General features: G+C 42.3%; 1 protein-coding gene across 1 annotated transcript in view; it reads right to left on the reverse strand.

Annotated features, from left to right (window-relative positions):
* The window catches only part of DOK6 (docking protein 6), a 506,258-nt gene that overhangs the window by 190,976 nt on the left and 298,518 nt on the right, over positions 1-16,764 (reverse strand). The window contains exon 6 of the mRNA XM_066578847.1: positions 6,939-7,077. Within this exon, the coding sequence (XP_066434944.1) occupies positions 6,939-7,077 (139 nt within the window). The remainder of the gene's footprint in view (positions 1-6,938; positions 7,078-16,764) is intronic.

Below are 16,764 nucleotides of genomic sequence, written 5' to 3' on the forward strand. Positions count from 1 at the left end.
TTGCAGCATGAAGAAATTTAGGAATGTATCTCCTTATATGTAGATGATCTGCTGTTGTATATGGGGCATATCAGTAGATCAATAAGTATTAAGTTTATTTTTGATATATTTGGTAAGATGTAAGGCCTCACTATTATTTGGGGAAAATCTGTAATTCTTTCTTTTGATCCCTTTACGAAGAACTATTCGTTTGAACATAATGTAATTACAAATAGCGGAGGAATTCAAATATATGGGAGTTGTGGTATCTTATAAGCCTCAAGACTATATTTCTTCCAATTTTCTTCCATTCTCTTTTCGCATGTGTTAAGATATATATATTTTTTAGTTTTTGGGGGGGAGATTATTATTTGATTAGACATAGTTACGATTAATTGTATTGTTTGGGTGGGGTAATGTTATGTTCTATGTGTATTATGCTTATGCATGTATAAATGTATAGAAATTAGGGAGTAATTGTATTCAAAAATATAAGTTCAATGAAAAAGATCTGATTATAAAAAATAAAGGATTAATATATAGCTTATAAGGAAAAGATTCAGTATAAGTTCTATATTATGGATTTAACTCTGCTTTTTCCATGCTTACGATTTCAGTAGGTGGGCCTAATCTTCTCTGCTCCTTCTGCTCTGTACCATGCTTCCCACGGATCAGAGTGCATACTCATCTTCCCTTTAAACAAATCCATGTCTTATGTCACCCACCAATCACAATCCTGAATACTCACGTAAGGACAATTGTGGAAAATCTACTTACACTTTTTTTAACTCTTAATTTGTTTTGGATTTACCTGATTCATACATAGAGGTTGTAGCAGTGCATCAACTGAAAACCAGAATAGCTGCTAGAGTGACAAAGCTATGCCACTAAAGTGCCAGACAATGACATTACAGGTAAACAGTGAGGTCAGTTCAATAGAGAAGCAAATATCTCCTTATAGTAGTTAAGTATAAAACCTTCAAATAGGACATTTTGATGGGATTGATGAATAAAACTGCATGCTTCCACTTCACTCATCCATTCAGGAGTCTGAACAGTTGGAATGAAGCTCATTATGCTTTGCATGGCAGAGCTCTTTAAGAGAAGGTTGAGCCTCTCAAGAAGGGCTCCCAGTCTGAGTAAGAGGCTATTGCCAAAGGTCTGTGAGAGCCACTTAGATGGTATTTAGCCAAATGCGCTGTATGTGTAGTTCCTGGGGTGCTAGGCCTACTAGTGAATGACTGTGCTGGTAATGTATAGTTAGTGGCTAGATTGCCAGGGTTTTTTTTATGTACGGTGTTGCTGTGATATTGAAACGTGTTTTGCTGTGAAGGCAAGCAATAAAGCTGGTGAAAGCCAGACTGAAAAACAATTGAGTTCCTGTGTGTGTACCAACCATCTTGCCCAGGAGATGGCAATCTAGCTAACTGGCTAATCCCAACATGTGTTGCAAATTACATGCTATTAAACATTACATATGTGTAATCCAGTGATAATAGTCTAAACTATATAATAGTACTTCTGTAAAGTCCATAGGATTTTGTAACACTGCAACTCTTCTCAGTAATGTGTCTTTATTTAAAAAGAACATTTTGGAAGAGAATACTCACTGCTGGTTAAATAGCTTAGCTTGCACAAGTATCTCAAATTATTACTAAACACTAGTTTAGTATTGTTTTCTTTTATTTAAAGTAAGAACCTATTCAGCATCCGTTTCCCTATAACACGGGGCATGCAAACAAGGCAGTATACACGATCAAATGTAATACATTATGTAAATGTTATTATTTTAACCAGCTTTAGTTATTCAGAGAGCAACACATTTGAATAGATTAGATTTTATCTATAGGACCAAATACCTAATTATCTTCCAGGTACGATGAAGGTTTTTGTAAAAAGGCAAGTAAAAAATGTTAGCCGATGTGACAATTTTAGAAACCAGTGCATACTAAAACTAAACTTTAAATAATGGTATGACTTAGCTTTATGAATGAAGGTCTATGTAAGGGGCTGCCCACATCTGCTACAGACCCGTTTGTGGCTGATGCATCCAATTTCACTTTCCCTTTTGAACTCATGTTGATGACCACACCCTTGATAGTACTTGGCCTCCTTTGTATATTGGGAGCGAAAACCAGTTGCTTTGGAATTGTAGAGGGGGGCTTGAACTTTTTTTTTTAAAAAGCCACAATCAGTGCAGTGACAACTATAAACTCATTGAGAGAACTGCAGCTGCTGGAGGATGTGTGAAGTCTTCTTCAATGTTATAGCTGATGGATTTATATACAGATTTATTCATACCACTGCAGTGCAATGAAGAGCCGTACACATAATCAAAGGATCTTTATGTATATTGGCAGAGGGAAATATAATGTAATTTTGTATCTATGATATTAATCAGTTTGCTGAAGTAGGGAAATGGTATTAAAACCAAATCTATTCTAAGAAAATTGAATGGTTATCCTGAAAACCACTGAAGAAGTATTGTGCAAGTACTTCAAATGAAGGGTCAAGGTCTGATTAATCACTTCAACGGCTGAGTCACTGATAGCTTAACCACTTGAAATGTTGAGTCACTAATAGCTTAACTGCTTCTAGTGTGGAATCAATGAACATCTCTGTATATTGGCTTGCCAAAATATAATACATGTATGTATAATGTAAATCATTTTGTTGTCTATGGAAGTGTGCCTTTAAACCTACTATACAGAAGGACAACAGAGGCTTATGTGTTAATAATATCTTAAAAGCATTGCCAAGGTATACTTCATCACTTTAAATGGACTCAGTGAACTCTTCTATTTCATTATTGTTTTTCTGGTTATACATTTATAGTGACCATTATAGTCATAAACAAATTTAGATAATTCCTATAATACTTTTGCCCTTATTTAGTATTGTTTGTCAATCTACTAAGTATCATTTTCCACTAGTAACATTAAGTTTACAAAATTGAACATCATAGGTGCTGCCCGTTTTTTCATGTGTATGATTATTTTGTGTTTCTCTAGATGACACTTATTATGTTACATTTTAAACTCATGGATAAAAGTTATGCTTTATTGTTGAGGGATAGGTTACTATTAAGCTCCATTTTGTCTTAGTTTGTAGTAAATGGAGCTTGTCTTGTTAAAAATGCAGTTCCATATGCTGGCAGCATGTAATAGAGCAGAAGGAGCTGAGAACGTTGGGTGGTCCTACTCAGTGGTTCGCAACCTTGCTTGTATGTCTGTGGATAAAACAGATTGCTACCAATCGCTGAGTAGGACCACCCACTGGACTCCTAAGACCAGGATGAGGAGAGGTTTAAAAGAATAAATGACTAACTCTACTGAATATTTTCCCCAAAATATGTATATCAGCCCTATTTACAGCATACGGCACGCAGATACGACTTCATTTTCAATTTGACAGGTTCCTCTTAAATGAACTCATTCAACATCTGTTAAAGTTGATTGAAAATATTCTTATTCAGTTCAAACCTTTTGTTAATATAGTGAAATCTACTTTTTAAGATACACAAGAAAAAAATTATTTTGGATTGTGTAATATTTTCTAAAGATTGTGTGAACACAAAAATGATACCTTATCTAAGCAGAATATGGGAGGGCTGTGAATTATTTCAGGGTAGGTTCACACGGGCAGAAATGCTGCAGATTTTCTGCAGTAGAAAATTTCACAGCATTTCCACATCCAAAACGGAGTCAAAATCTGCACCCCCAATGTGGATTTTGACTTGAAATCCGCTGCATATCTTAAGCTGATTTTTGCAAATACAGCACACCCCCTCACCTCCCAATTCTTTGCGCTGTCAGTGCAGCCTTTCACCCGGTGGCATCTAGTGAGCGCAGCTCCGCTAGTCAGATCATATAGAAGCTACATCAGCTGACCTGTAGAGCTGTGCTCACTTAAGGTCACTGGGTACCGGGTGAAGGGGGTACACTGATAGCAAGAAAAATTGGGAGGTGAGAGTGGAGCTGTATCTGCCAAAATCAGTTGTGGATACACAGCTGTTTCTGAATCAGAATTTGCATTGATGGTTTGGATTTTGACCCTATATTGGATGTGAAAATGCTGTGGAATTTACCCCAGAATTTTCCCCATTTCTGCCCTGTGAATGTACCACCAAGCATCTGAGAATTCCAGTCATCCCAGAAGGTTACCAACAGAGATGGTACAAGGTCTGTTGGTGCTCAAAGCTGTGGTTTCAAAATGTGACCTCCTAAGTCCCTTCCATTCATGGACAATCAGTCATTTAATTGCTCCTTGTTCCACCTTTCCTTACCAATCCCTCTTATTTCGAAAAAAATTAAAGCAGAAAATTGATTTTTAGGCAACCATCTACTCTGTCTACCCTTTGTCGAAGCTTTGCCTGCCAGGCTCAAAGGGGCAAACATGACTAATTTTTTTTCACTTGTAGAGATGAGCGAGCATACTCGCTAAGGGCAATTATTCGATCGAGCATTGCCCTTAGCGAGTACCTGCCCGCTCGAGAGAAAAGGTTTGGCTGCCGGCGCAGGTGACAGGTGATTTGCGGCAGTGAGCAGGGGGGAGCGGGGGGAAGAGAGGGAGAGAGAGATCTCCCCTCTGTTCCTCCCTGCTCTCCCCCGCGGCTCCCTGCCCGCCGCCGGCAGCCGAACCTTTTCTCTCGAACGGGCAGGTACTCGCTAAGGGCAATGCTCGATCGAGTAATTGCCCTTAGCGAGTATGCTTGCTCATCTCTAGTCACCTGATTGCCATTTTAGTTGAAGCATATATAGTGACAATAAATAACAACGATAGACAGGCATACAGTACATGCAATTATGATGAAACAAACTGGATGACTGTAGTTGTAAAGCCTCAGATTTTATTTATAAATCAACATCCATTAGACACGTAAGATCACTGGATTTATATATCAATTAATGGTAGAAGACATGTAGATGGCTTTTTCAGTGTTCCAAAATTATGGAGAATTGAGATAGTCTGTCTCCATGCCAAGCTATTGGCTTTTACAGCCAAAAGGATTTGAGTCTGTAAATGAATTGCTGAGAGTGGGTGGACTCTAGTAATTCTTCACTGGTTTATTGCACTGTTCAGAATGTTAAAGAATACAACAAACAAAAAACTTTGGAGCATTGAAAAATGTAGTAAACATGTTTTTTTTTATCAGGAAACATGAAAGTTGAAAAGCAACAACAGCATTCAATTGGTATAAAATTCTAGTTTGAATTCACCTCCTCTGATAGTCCAAAGTAATCTGTTCCAAAAAGAACATAATGTGCAGTAAAATTTAAATAAGATGTCTGAGTTTTACGTTTTCCCTGAAATGCCTTTCTCATAGAGTAAAATGACTAACAGGCATATATTCACCTCCCCCACTCCTGTTGTGTCCCATGCCAATGTTTGGATCTCCATGTTTTTGTTTGTTTGCAGGCTGCAGTCCTGTCTGCTTTATGGGACGTCACAGGCACTGCAGCCAATAACAGAACTAAGCGATCGAGCGCTGAGCTAGCAGGAAACAAGTATTGTGCGTTTTGTTTTCTTCTACTTTTTATTTTAATGTATCACCTTTATTTGTGTTTGTACTTTATTTATTTTATAATTATTAGGCATTTTACCTTTGTATATTACAGCCTAAAATCTTAAAGGGGTTGTCTCGCGAAAGCAAGTGGGGTTAAGCACTTCTGTATGGCCATATTAATGCACTTTGTAATATACATCGTGCATTAAATATGAGCCATACAGAAGTTATTCACTTACCTTCCCTGCGCTGGCGTCCCCGTCTCCATGGCTCCGTCTAACTTCAGCGTCTAATCGCCCGATTAGACGCGCTTGGGCAGAAGGGTCTTCTGCCTTCGGGTCTGCCCGGCAGCAGCGGCGTTCTGGCTCCACCCCCTTCTACACGCCATCGCGTAGCTCTGCCCCATCATGTGTGCCGATCCCAGCCTCCTGATTGGCTGGAATCATTATTTTCTATTGGGCGAATACGGATCAGTATTTTTTCAGTAGAAAAAAAAATATACAGAAGCAAAAGCAGATCAAATACTGATAAAATACTGATGACATACAGTTGTAATGTCATCTGTAACATATCTGTATTACGGATTCTTATTATAGATGTGTCACAATACGCTCGTCTGAAACTAGCCTTAGTCAGTAGATTATTTGCATTATTAAACCTGAACTATTATATTACCATAGGACTACACTTGGAAGACTAACGACTTTGTCAGTTTAGTATGTGCTTCTGAGGTTATGTTTATCTTACTGAGACAGGAGAGTTGCCTGAAGGAATAACTAGCCTACAAAAGCAATGATATCCACTAGACTTTTTGAAAAATATTAAGATTATTTACTATAAAATCTTTGTATCTGTAATGTAGTTTTATAGAAATACATATTTCCTGTAACATATTTCAAACAATAACTAAGAATAGCATTTCAGAAAAAACTGGGACACATGGGAGGCCCCCTACTGTCATCTGTAGCAAATGGTACTACTACAGAGACATAGTTGTGGATACATTGTGTGAAAAACTCACGTGAATGCAGGTCCGTGCATTGTTTTCAATGGAGCCGCGGCATTCAGATCCTTTGTTCTCCAGCGGGAAACAATGCTGTCAGCACTACCCGTGGAGAACTGCTGATAAGGCTAAAGGACGTTTTTTAGGTTGGACTGAATTTAATGATCAGCTAGCAGTGCACGAAAAGTGCATGATGGGAGCACATTTAGATGCAACGATTATCGCTAAAACGATCGCGTTTTAGCAATTTTTTTTTAGCGATCATCACTCTGTGTAAATGGAACTTTATTCAATCTCAGTGATAATTGTATAACATAAATGCATAATTTGTAACTCAGCTCCAGTCTGGAGATCTTAAATAATCCTACAAAGATGCAATTTCACATTAAAAATCTCAATCTATTTACATATATTTATATTAATTGTGGTCTAGTATTATAATGCACTTACTCTTGCTTTTTTCTCCAGCTCTAACATAAGTCTTTCATGTTGTTCAGCTATCGCCAGTGTTGCAGAATGGACTTTCTGATAGATCATCTCTCCTTCTCTTGTTTGAAATGTGAATAGCCCTTCACCCGTGTCACACATTCTATGAATTAAAAAAATATATCAATCCATTGAAATTTAGCAAATTGTAACAAGACTTTCAATATTCATAATAAAATTAATAGTATAAAATAATTGCCGTTATGAAGAATATTATATCACTATCAATAAAACCTGTTTAAGAGTGGTATACTAGGTTTTTATGGGTCTTAGGGTGCGTTCCCACGAACGTATATCGGCTCGGTTTTCACGCCGAGCCGATATACGTGGTCCTCGTGTGCAGAGGGGGGAGGCTGGAAGAGCCCAGGAGCAGAAACTCTGCTCCCGCCCCCTCTCTGCCTCCTCTCCACCCCTCTGCACTATTTGCAATGGGGAGAGGCGGAACGGGGGCGGGGCTAATTCCCGGACCTTAGCTCCGCCCCCGTTCCACCTCCTCTCATTGCAAATAGTGCAGAGGGGCGGAGAGGAGGCAGAGAGGGGGCGGGAGCTCAGTTCCTGCTCTGAGGCTCTTCCAGGCTCTCCCCTCTGCACACGAGGACAACGTATATCGGCTCGGCGTGAAAACCGAGCCGATATACGTTCGTGGGAACGCACCCTTAGACAGTATTATACACCTGTGTTCTGGACTAATGATGAGCAAACCAATTTAGTAGAGCCCTGTTTTAGATAGAACTTTGCTAAAAGCTCGGTTTGGGTTTGCATCAAGACGAATTTTTAGCAAAGTTCAAACCAAAACAGGGTTTGCTTCATTCAACAGTACTTCAAAGCAAAGGTATAGCCGTATCTGATCTCCACTCCCATTCAGGTCAAAATACTTACAGTATTATCCACATGTGTCTGGAACACTGGAGAAAAGGAGATTGAGACAAAGTGAATGTCTCCAAGAAAGTACATACAGATTTTCTTTATGTGTTAACTTTTGAATTGCAGCTTGAAACCAAAAACAATCAGGGAGGAGAAGGATATCATTTATTCTTTTTACGTTTTAACTTTATTATCCCTTTCTGTGAAAGCCTCTGATTCAATCTACCAGAAAAAAGTATTATATTTGAATAGCCGGGCACCTTGAACTAACATTGAGCATACAATATCTACAAAATCATTTTATTTGGAGCTACAGCCAAGTTTACAGTATTCTACCTTTCTTTGCATGAAAATGAATACCAGACTTTAAAATTGAACTATGGATCATTTAAATCCTTAAAGTGAAATGATAGAAGTTATTAAAGGACACATAAAGAAAGATATTGTGTGAATGGGAAGTCTATTTCAAATTTATATAGTTACATCATTTTATGTTTGTCCAGCCATAAATTAAAGGAACTAAGAAATATTTTAAAGTGCTAATGATTGGGGTTAAAAGGCAACAGTAATAGAAGGTTTATCCAATGTTCTCAACAGCAGAGTTCAACTAACATTTCAAAATAAGGACACACTAAGTTGTGATGATATTAATGTAAGAAAAGTCAATGGATGCCTTAGCAGAAAGTTTCATCATTTCTCTTATTTAGGCCTTAGTCAGACGGGCGTTTTTTCATGCGATTTGCAGATCGCATGACAGATGCGCATCCGCAAATCGCGTGACGGGTGCCCAAAAATCTGCTCCTAGCCACGTTTCATTAGAAACGGGCCGGAGCTGTCCAGCGCATTGCATTCAATGGAACCGGCAATACAGCCGGCTCCGTTGAAAGCAATGCGCTGCAGGCGAGTGTGGGATGAATTGTCGGGAAGGGCTTAAATATATAAGCCCTTCCCTGCAATTCATCCAGAAAAGTGTTAAAATAAAAAATATATATATACTCACCTGCTCCCGGCAGCTGGAGTTCAGCGCGGCCGGCCTGCAGTGGGTGTGAAGGGGGTGTGAGTCAGACCTGCCCCCTGATTGGCTCAGCGCTGAGCCAATCAGAGGCAGGTCTCACTCACACCCATTCATGAATTCATTCATGAGAAGAGAACAGGAATCGCAGATCGCAGATAGGTGCGATCTGCGATTTCTGTTCTATAATTTATCGGACGAGCGCATAAAAAGCGCTCATGTGTCCGATACCATTGCAAAGCAATGGTTTTAAAAAATCGCCGGACGCATGCGCATGCGCAAATCGCGTGAAAAATCGCCCGTCTGACTAAGGCCTAACAGAGAACCCCTAGAGTGAAGGTAAATATTTTGTGCAGAAAATATTTCCTTTGGATAGAATTTTTGTTTGACTATGATTTTCAAGTAAATATGTGAAGGCACAATACATAGCTAAAAAGATAAAATCGTTCGAAACTCATATATGTATACCGGATGGTAGAGGGACTGGGAGATTTCCATTTGATATTTCTCTAATTAATATCTATTTTGCATTGGGAAATTATGTTGCTTATGCATATCTATATAGATATATATCTCCCAGTAACTCTACAATCAGGTATGACATGGATACCCTCTGCATGGGTCTAACATGTTCATGGGATAACACATCTGCATCACAGAAAATGTATGTAACCCAATCACCAAACATATTTTGTCTCACCTAATTTCTGTCCCAGTCAGTTGTTTAAACTGAATAGTATAGCACTGTGCACATTTTTGGTATAATTGCAGAGAAGCTTTAGAGAATTATCTATGGGAATACTATTTCTTGGTTGAGCCAATTAAATTTGAGGCATATTTTTTTCTCAGCCTGTTTTCCCCTAAATAATGCTTAAAATGGTTGTCTAGTTCAAATAACACCTTCCAGAATATGTCCACTATGGTGATCTTCGTGCTTAAGGTCCCTCTCCCAGTGTTCCAGAAAACATCTTATTTTGTTGAGGAAGCTCCAGCTAGCCAGACATTTCCCTTGCAGCCACTGCAGGGAAAATGTAATATTACATGGTGGCTATTCAGGTGGCCTGCCCATGTAATGCAAAGATAGCTCTAGTTTGTCACAATAGGAGCCACGTTTATTCAACAGTTCTTTGTTCTTGCTTAGAGAAGAGGGTCCTGGGTGGGGGACCACCTTCTGGATGTTCACATGCCATAATATGGCAAATTGACATGGTTTATCTTCATGTGTAAAATGATTTAAATAATTTAAATATCTCATTAAATTTGGTTTGATATGAAGACCTGTCCATCTATGTCCAAAACGGTACACAAATATCCATTAGACAATGGAATAAAAATATATTTCCTCTGTGTTATTCCAAGAAATCTATATATAGTGATTCTTAGTCAAGAAGTAGAAAATTATCCTAATTAGAGATGAGCGAGCACACTCGGATAAAGCAGTTACTCGAGCGAGCATCGCTCTTCTCGTGTAACTGCATTCTCTTCCAAGCAGGCTCGGGGGGGGCGGTGGCGGAGAACGGGGGGTGGGGGGGTTGAGAGAGAGAGGGAGAGATCTCTCTCACTCTTCCCCCCCCACTCACCCCCGAGCCTGCTAGGGCGATAATGACGTTATTCGAGAAGAGAAGAGCGATGCTCGCTTGAGTAACTGCCTTATCTGAGCCTGCTCGCTCATCTCTAATCCTAATGTATTACTCTAATATTTGTTTAACTGAGGGGTTAATCACTAATGGCATAGATAAAGTCACCAGTATTGACATATATTTTATTGGCCAAGGAGCTTTAAATTATGTCTCAGAAAATGATCAGTAGCATAAAGAATCGTACTGTTTACCTTCTGAGAAAACAGGTCATTGCAATAAGAAGTAGCTGAATATTTTTAAGTAAAAACGTTGGGTGTGAGCTCATCTGTCATTCAAAAGACTGAAATATTTGTTAGTTACACTGTTTTCTTTGCTTGGCTTCAATATTTCAGTATCATTTTGTTTTCTTTTAGAAAATGCCTTCAGGCTAAAACATACAGTATTTCTGCAGTAAACACAACATATTTTTGGACAGCTGTTCTAAACTATAAACCTTCAGTTCAGGCTGTGTTCTACCCAGTAATAACTATAATAGTTCTTATACCACAGAAATCCTTTCAGACTACATAAAGTAGTATATATAGCATATATTTAGAGAAGTACATAACTCACAGACATATCTTTAGTAGTATACATATTGCACAAATATTTCTACTGAAAAGTATACAAAGTTGTCAACCAGAAATGTTTTTATTTCTGGACAAATTATTCAAAAATCATAAGCAGCCAACATTCTTTACAGACAATTTGAAAAACCAAAATTAATGTTAAAGAACATAAATAATATATGTATATGGATTAAATGCAGACGTGAACTCATTACCAGCATTTTTTGTGAACTGTATAATAATCATAATTACTAATCATAATCACCTACTCAAGTAACACCATCCTGAAAAAAAAAAAATCACGGACAAATCCATTGTTTTTCATAGACAATGGAAAAAACTCCCTATTTTTATGGACTGTCCAAGAATTTCCGGATGGTTAGCAACCCTGGAAATATATTTCCCATATATTTAAAGTGGCACATAATTCCCCTACTTTAAATGTTGCATATATATTACACATACAGAAAATTTATTGATAGTGCATATATAATAAAAATAACACTGGAGAACCAGAAAAAAATTTTCATGATGCCTAAAAATTTCTGGGTATTTTTGTGCTGACGATTCTGAAAATGCCATTCATTTCATTCTAGTTTTTAAGATATTCCTGATCTCATTATTTTTGTTAGATTTACATTATTTTCCAGACAGCATTTGCTTACTATAAGTACATATGGTATATATTGCCACCACTGCACATCGAACTTGGTTTGATGAAACGATGTGTAGACATTGAAGAGAAATTGAACGTGTTTCGGCTACAAATGTCGAAAATTTCTTGTGATGAGCATGGAGAAGCTAAAAGCAGATAAATTTGATGGACCATAAATCCTGGAACTCATGAAAGACCAGCATTTTCAAGATTCAGTGGCCAATTTTGAGGCATGTGCATATTTGTTGTTTTGTATGATTGTAAAGCATTTCCTTGGGAACAATAAGGCCGCAAACTAGGGTGAACCTGTGGAGAGTATGCTCACTTCTGTTTTTGAACAATCGGTTGTAACATAAGCATCAAATTGCATGACCTGCACAGTCATTTAGGATCGTTTTCCAGTCTTGGTGATGTAAGTGATAAACAGGGTGAACGATTTCACCAGGAAATAAGGATCGTAGAAGAACAGTACTGTGGACGATGGGATATGCATATAATGGCTGACTACTGTTTAAACATTCAGCGGGAATGTCCCAGAATATCTCATCGCAGGAAATCAGAAAAATGTAGTTTCATCGATATGTCTCAATTAGAGATGAGCGAACGTGCTCGTTTAGAGCAATTACTCAATCGAGCATCGCTTTTTTCGAGTAACTGCCTAATCAGGTGAAAAGATTTGGAGGGGCGCCGGAGGTGAACGTGGGGTTGCGGGGGAGGGGAATGGGGGGAAAGAGAGAGAGAGAGAACTCCCCCCTGCTAAAATCGCATTGCACAAAAATCGTAAATGCACAAACTGGTGATTTTTGTGCATTTGCAATTTGAACATTAGAAAGTCCTATTGAAAAAACAATGCAGTGATATTGCAGCATTAAAAAGAACACTAGTGGGGGGGGCGTGGCTAGCCATGGAAGCGTGAGGTCGCAGGCTCCGGAGCTCTGCCGCCGCTAGCCTCCAAAACGGGGAAATAAACCAGACACCAAGACCCACGAAGGATGACCAGGGTGGGGAAGAGAAGGGTGAGCCAGCCGCAGTCCTGCGGATCACCCATCAGCAGGTTCCTTAACGGAGCAAGCGCCGGGCCACAGCGAAATCCCGCCGGCGCACACGTGGTGCCTGCCCCGCAGCCCCGCAGGGAAGCAGAAGTGCCCTTACCTGTAATAGCGGCAGACACGAGGAGGACGCCGTCGCCAGGTAACCAGGGGCAGCAGAAGCCGCGGAGAGAGGAGAAGGGCTCCCCGATGCTGAGCGCCGCGGGAACGCTGACAAATCCCACCATCATGGCGCCGGGTCCCCACAAAAAGCCCGCCAGCGAGGCTGAGGTGCCGGACCCGGCAGAAAATGGGACAGAGAACGGCGCAGACACCTTTATACCCCTGCACAGGGAAGTGGAACCTACCCCACAGTAAGACCGGGGAGCAGAGGCTCCACATGCAGATGCTGCGGACGGGAGAAGACCCCCCCCCCTCTCCCCTAAGCAACATGGCGCCGAGACACCACGAGGTGAAGGGACCCCGGTATGCAGCAAACACAGCAGCGATACTCCCAGGAGGGACAACTATGAAGGTCAGTAAGGGGAAGGGGGCAGCAGACCCGGGGACACCACAGGAGGACCACGTTAGCCCAATACACCGCACAGGGAGAAAGGGAGATGCTGCAACATCCAATCTGGGGCATGACAGTAAGGGACAGCCTCACTTCAGAGGCGCTCAGGCAGACCTCTCCACACGACCCACAAAAGAAAAGGCAGCCCCCACTACAGGAGAAGAAGAGGGCGCCCGACCCCCCCGCACTAGCCAGTCACCATCCAGCCCTTACCGCACACAGCCACCTGCAACGAAGACCCCTGACAACCAAATAACACCGCCTGCAGATGATTCTCAAACACTGCAAGCCCTGTGGGTCATGATTCGTGCATTACCCACCAAGACAGACCTCGAGATGCAACTGCGACGCATTGAAGAAAAACATGACAAAGCCATCGCGACAGTCAGTCACGCAGTACAGGCACTCACAGAGCGGGTGGCGGCCCTTGAGGAAAACCCAGAGGTCTCGACTACGGACTTTCAAAAACTCTCTCTAACAATAGAAAGACAGCAAAAACAGATTAGAGACCTGACCTTTCATCTCGATGACATCGAGAACAGGGGGCGCCGCAACAACTTAAAACTGCGAGGCCTACCAGAAGACGTACCCCCAGATGCGCTGCATGACTGTGTAATGGCCATCTTCAATAAATTAATGCAGTGGCCGGAGGACCGAATAATAGAATTGGACAGGGTCCACAGGACGCTAGGAGGCAGAACACGGAACGCCAATATGCCGAGGGATGTAATATGCCGGGTGCACTTCTATAGGCAGAAAGAAGAAATCCAAAGGCTGGCGTGGGAAAGAGGCCCAGTCAAATTCAAGGGAGCGGAGATCACCATCTTGCCCGACGTCTCTAGGCTGACTCTCAACAGCAGGAGATTGATCCGCCCCCTGCTCGAGGCAGCGCGCAGAGCAGATGCCACATATAAATGGGGTCACCCTTTCCATTTGATCCTACGGAAAAGAGGCCGCATCTTTACGGTCAGATCCCCGTCAGACCTAGAAGGAGCGTTTAGGTTCCTGGAGGTCCCAGCGGTGCCAATACCGGACTGGACCGAACCGATGGACTTCACAATCCCCTGAGCAAAAGAGTCTACCAAGATGAGGAAACCAACACCCCAGCCCTGGAATTTGAGTTACACACCATATATACAGAACATGGGACTCACTGGCTATGTTTCCATTCGTTTCCACCGTTGATAGTTCGACAGGAAGTACCCACAAGCGGAGACGGACACACAAAAAGTGGACAATAACAACAGCAGTCCCCGCAATTGTTCCCCAACACAGCAGATCCCTCAATGGCGGCGGCCTGGAGCTCCCAGGCAAGAGCGTAAAAGAAAGGAACCTACACAAGAAAAAGAAAGCGGTCATATTCCCTCCAGATTTGGTTAACAAACTTGAGAGCCCGGAGGCGGCCTTGCTGATTCGGTGCACTTCCACGCTTTCCCCCAGTAGGGTATCAGGGGACCTGGTCCGGCCTCACGGTTTCGGGGGCACCAGGCTCCCTGATTAAGTTGTAGCGGCCAAACACTAGGCTGGTTAGAGGTTAACCTTCTAGTCATTGTGTTTTCCCTATTGTGTCGTGTGTCCCCCCAACTGACCCCCACCCCCCTGCCACATCCTCCCCCACCTATTCCCTCTGCACACCACGTCCTCCCTCCCATCCCGGAGCTAATCTTCTAGTAACAACCCCAAAGATCAGAGGTGCCATGTCATCGGATCCGAATAACCTTTTGATAATTTCAATTAATGCGCAGGGCTTAAACGTACCAGAGAAGAGGTCCTCCATCCTCCATCTACTCTGGAAGAAGAGGGCGCAGGTGGCCTTCGTGCTGGAAACCCACTTCCGTACGAACGCCTGCCCGAGGTTCGCGGACACCAGATTCCCAAAGGCATACCGCAGTACGAATGCGGAGTCCAAGTCCAAAGGGGTCTCAATTCTCCTGGCCAACTCCGTTCCATGGGAGCACGGGGAGACGCGCTACGACCCGGGAGGCAGGTACCTGTTCATCAAAGGTAAGCTCGCCAGCACACCATTCACATTTGCCGCGGTTTATTCCCCCAACTCCGACCAGGTGGCCTTTCTCGAGAGGCTCCTGGAGGACTTGGACGAATTCAGAGAGGGCACCCTGGTGCTAGGAGGAGACTTCAATGTCCCCCTGGACCCACGGATAGACACATCTAAGGGATCTGACAGCCACTCCGTCTCCGTACACCGCAGGATCAAGCGTACACTACACAGTCACCAATTGGTAGACCCATGGAGAATACTGCATCCCACGACCAAAGATTACACATTCTTCTCACACCCACACAACACGTATTCCAGAATCGACTACTTCCTCCTCCAACATTCCACACTATCGTCCCTAGTATCAGCAACAATAGACAACATTACCTTTTCAGACAACGCCATGATCACACTAACAGTAAAATTACCATCCCTACATAACAGGACATGGCATTGGCGATTCAATGAGTCCTTCCTCCAAGACCCGGTAATCTCGGACGAAATCCATAAAACGATTACAGACTATTTCACTCTCAACACAACGCCGGACGTAGACCCACTAACGATCTGGGAGGCGCACAAATGCGTAATTCGTAGTCAGTGCGTTAATATAGGCTCCCGCATTAAAAAGGAAAGGTCCGCGCACCTTAAAAAACTACTGGACCGGGTCCAGGAGTTAGAGACTACCCATAAATCTACCCACGACAGCGCTAGCGGGGCAGAACTGTTCCAACTGAGGGAAAAGGTCCGCTCTTACTGTCTGGGGAGGGCCAAAGCAGGCATAGCGAAATGCAGGCGGCATTTCTATGAGTTTGGAGATAAACCCAGTCGTACACTGGCACGAGCACTGCGGTCCACTAGAGCCAGCACATACGTTCCGCACATCAATAACTCCAAAGGCCACGTACAACACTCACCGCAACAAATAGCCGGTGCCTTTCGGGAATACTACCACTCTCTTTACAACTTAGCTCCCCCACAGTCTACCCAGGCGAGAGAGCAAAAGAGAGCCTCAATTCGAGAATACCTGCAGCAGGCGAACCTTTGTAAACTCCCGCAGGAGGCAATAGACAGGATGGAAGCACCTATCTCGCCAAGCGAGCTGGCAGAAGCGCCCGCAGCCTCGCAGCCCGGAAAAGCCCCGGGACCCGACGGGATTACTTTAACGTACTATAAGAAATACGCGGAAACGCTGGCCCCCCATTTTATCCAGGCATTTAACTCCATAACCAACGGGAGCGAAATCCCCAGAGACACCCTAACTGCTAACATCTCGGTCATCCCTAAAGAGGGCAAAGATCCCTCACAGTGCCAAAGCTACCGCCCAATATCCCTGCTAAAAGCGGACCTGAACTATTCGCCAAAATACTTGCAAACAGGATCTCCCCCTACCTACAAGCCATAATCCACACAGACCAAGTGGGCTTCGTCCCTATGAGAGAGGCAAGGGATAATACAACTAAAGCCATT

The sequence above is a fragment of the Eleutherodactylus coqui genome, chromosome 9 (genome assembly GCF_035609145.1).
Source record: "Eleutherodactylus coqui strain aEleCoq1 chromosome 9, aEleCoq1.hap1, whole genome shotgun sequence".
Classification (NCBI taxonomy): domain Eukaryota; kingdom Metazoa; phylum Chordata; class Amphibia; order Anura; family Eleutherodactylidae; genus Eleutherodactylus; species Eleutherodactylus coqui.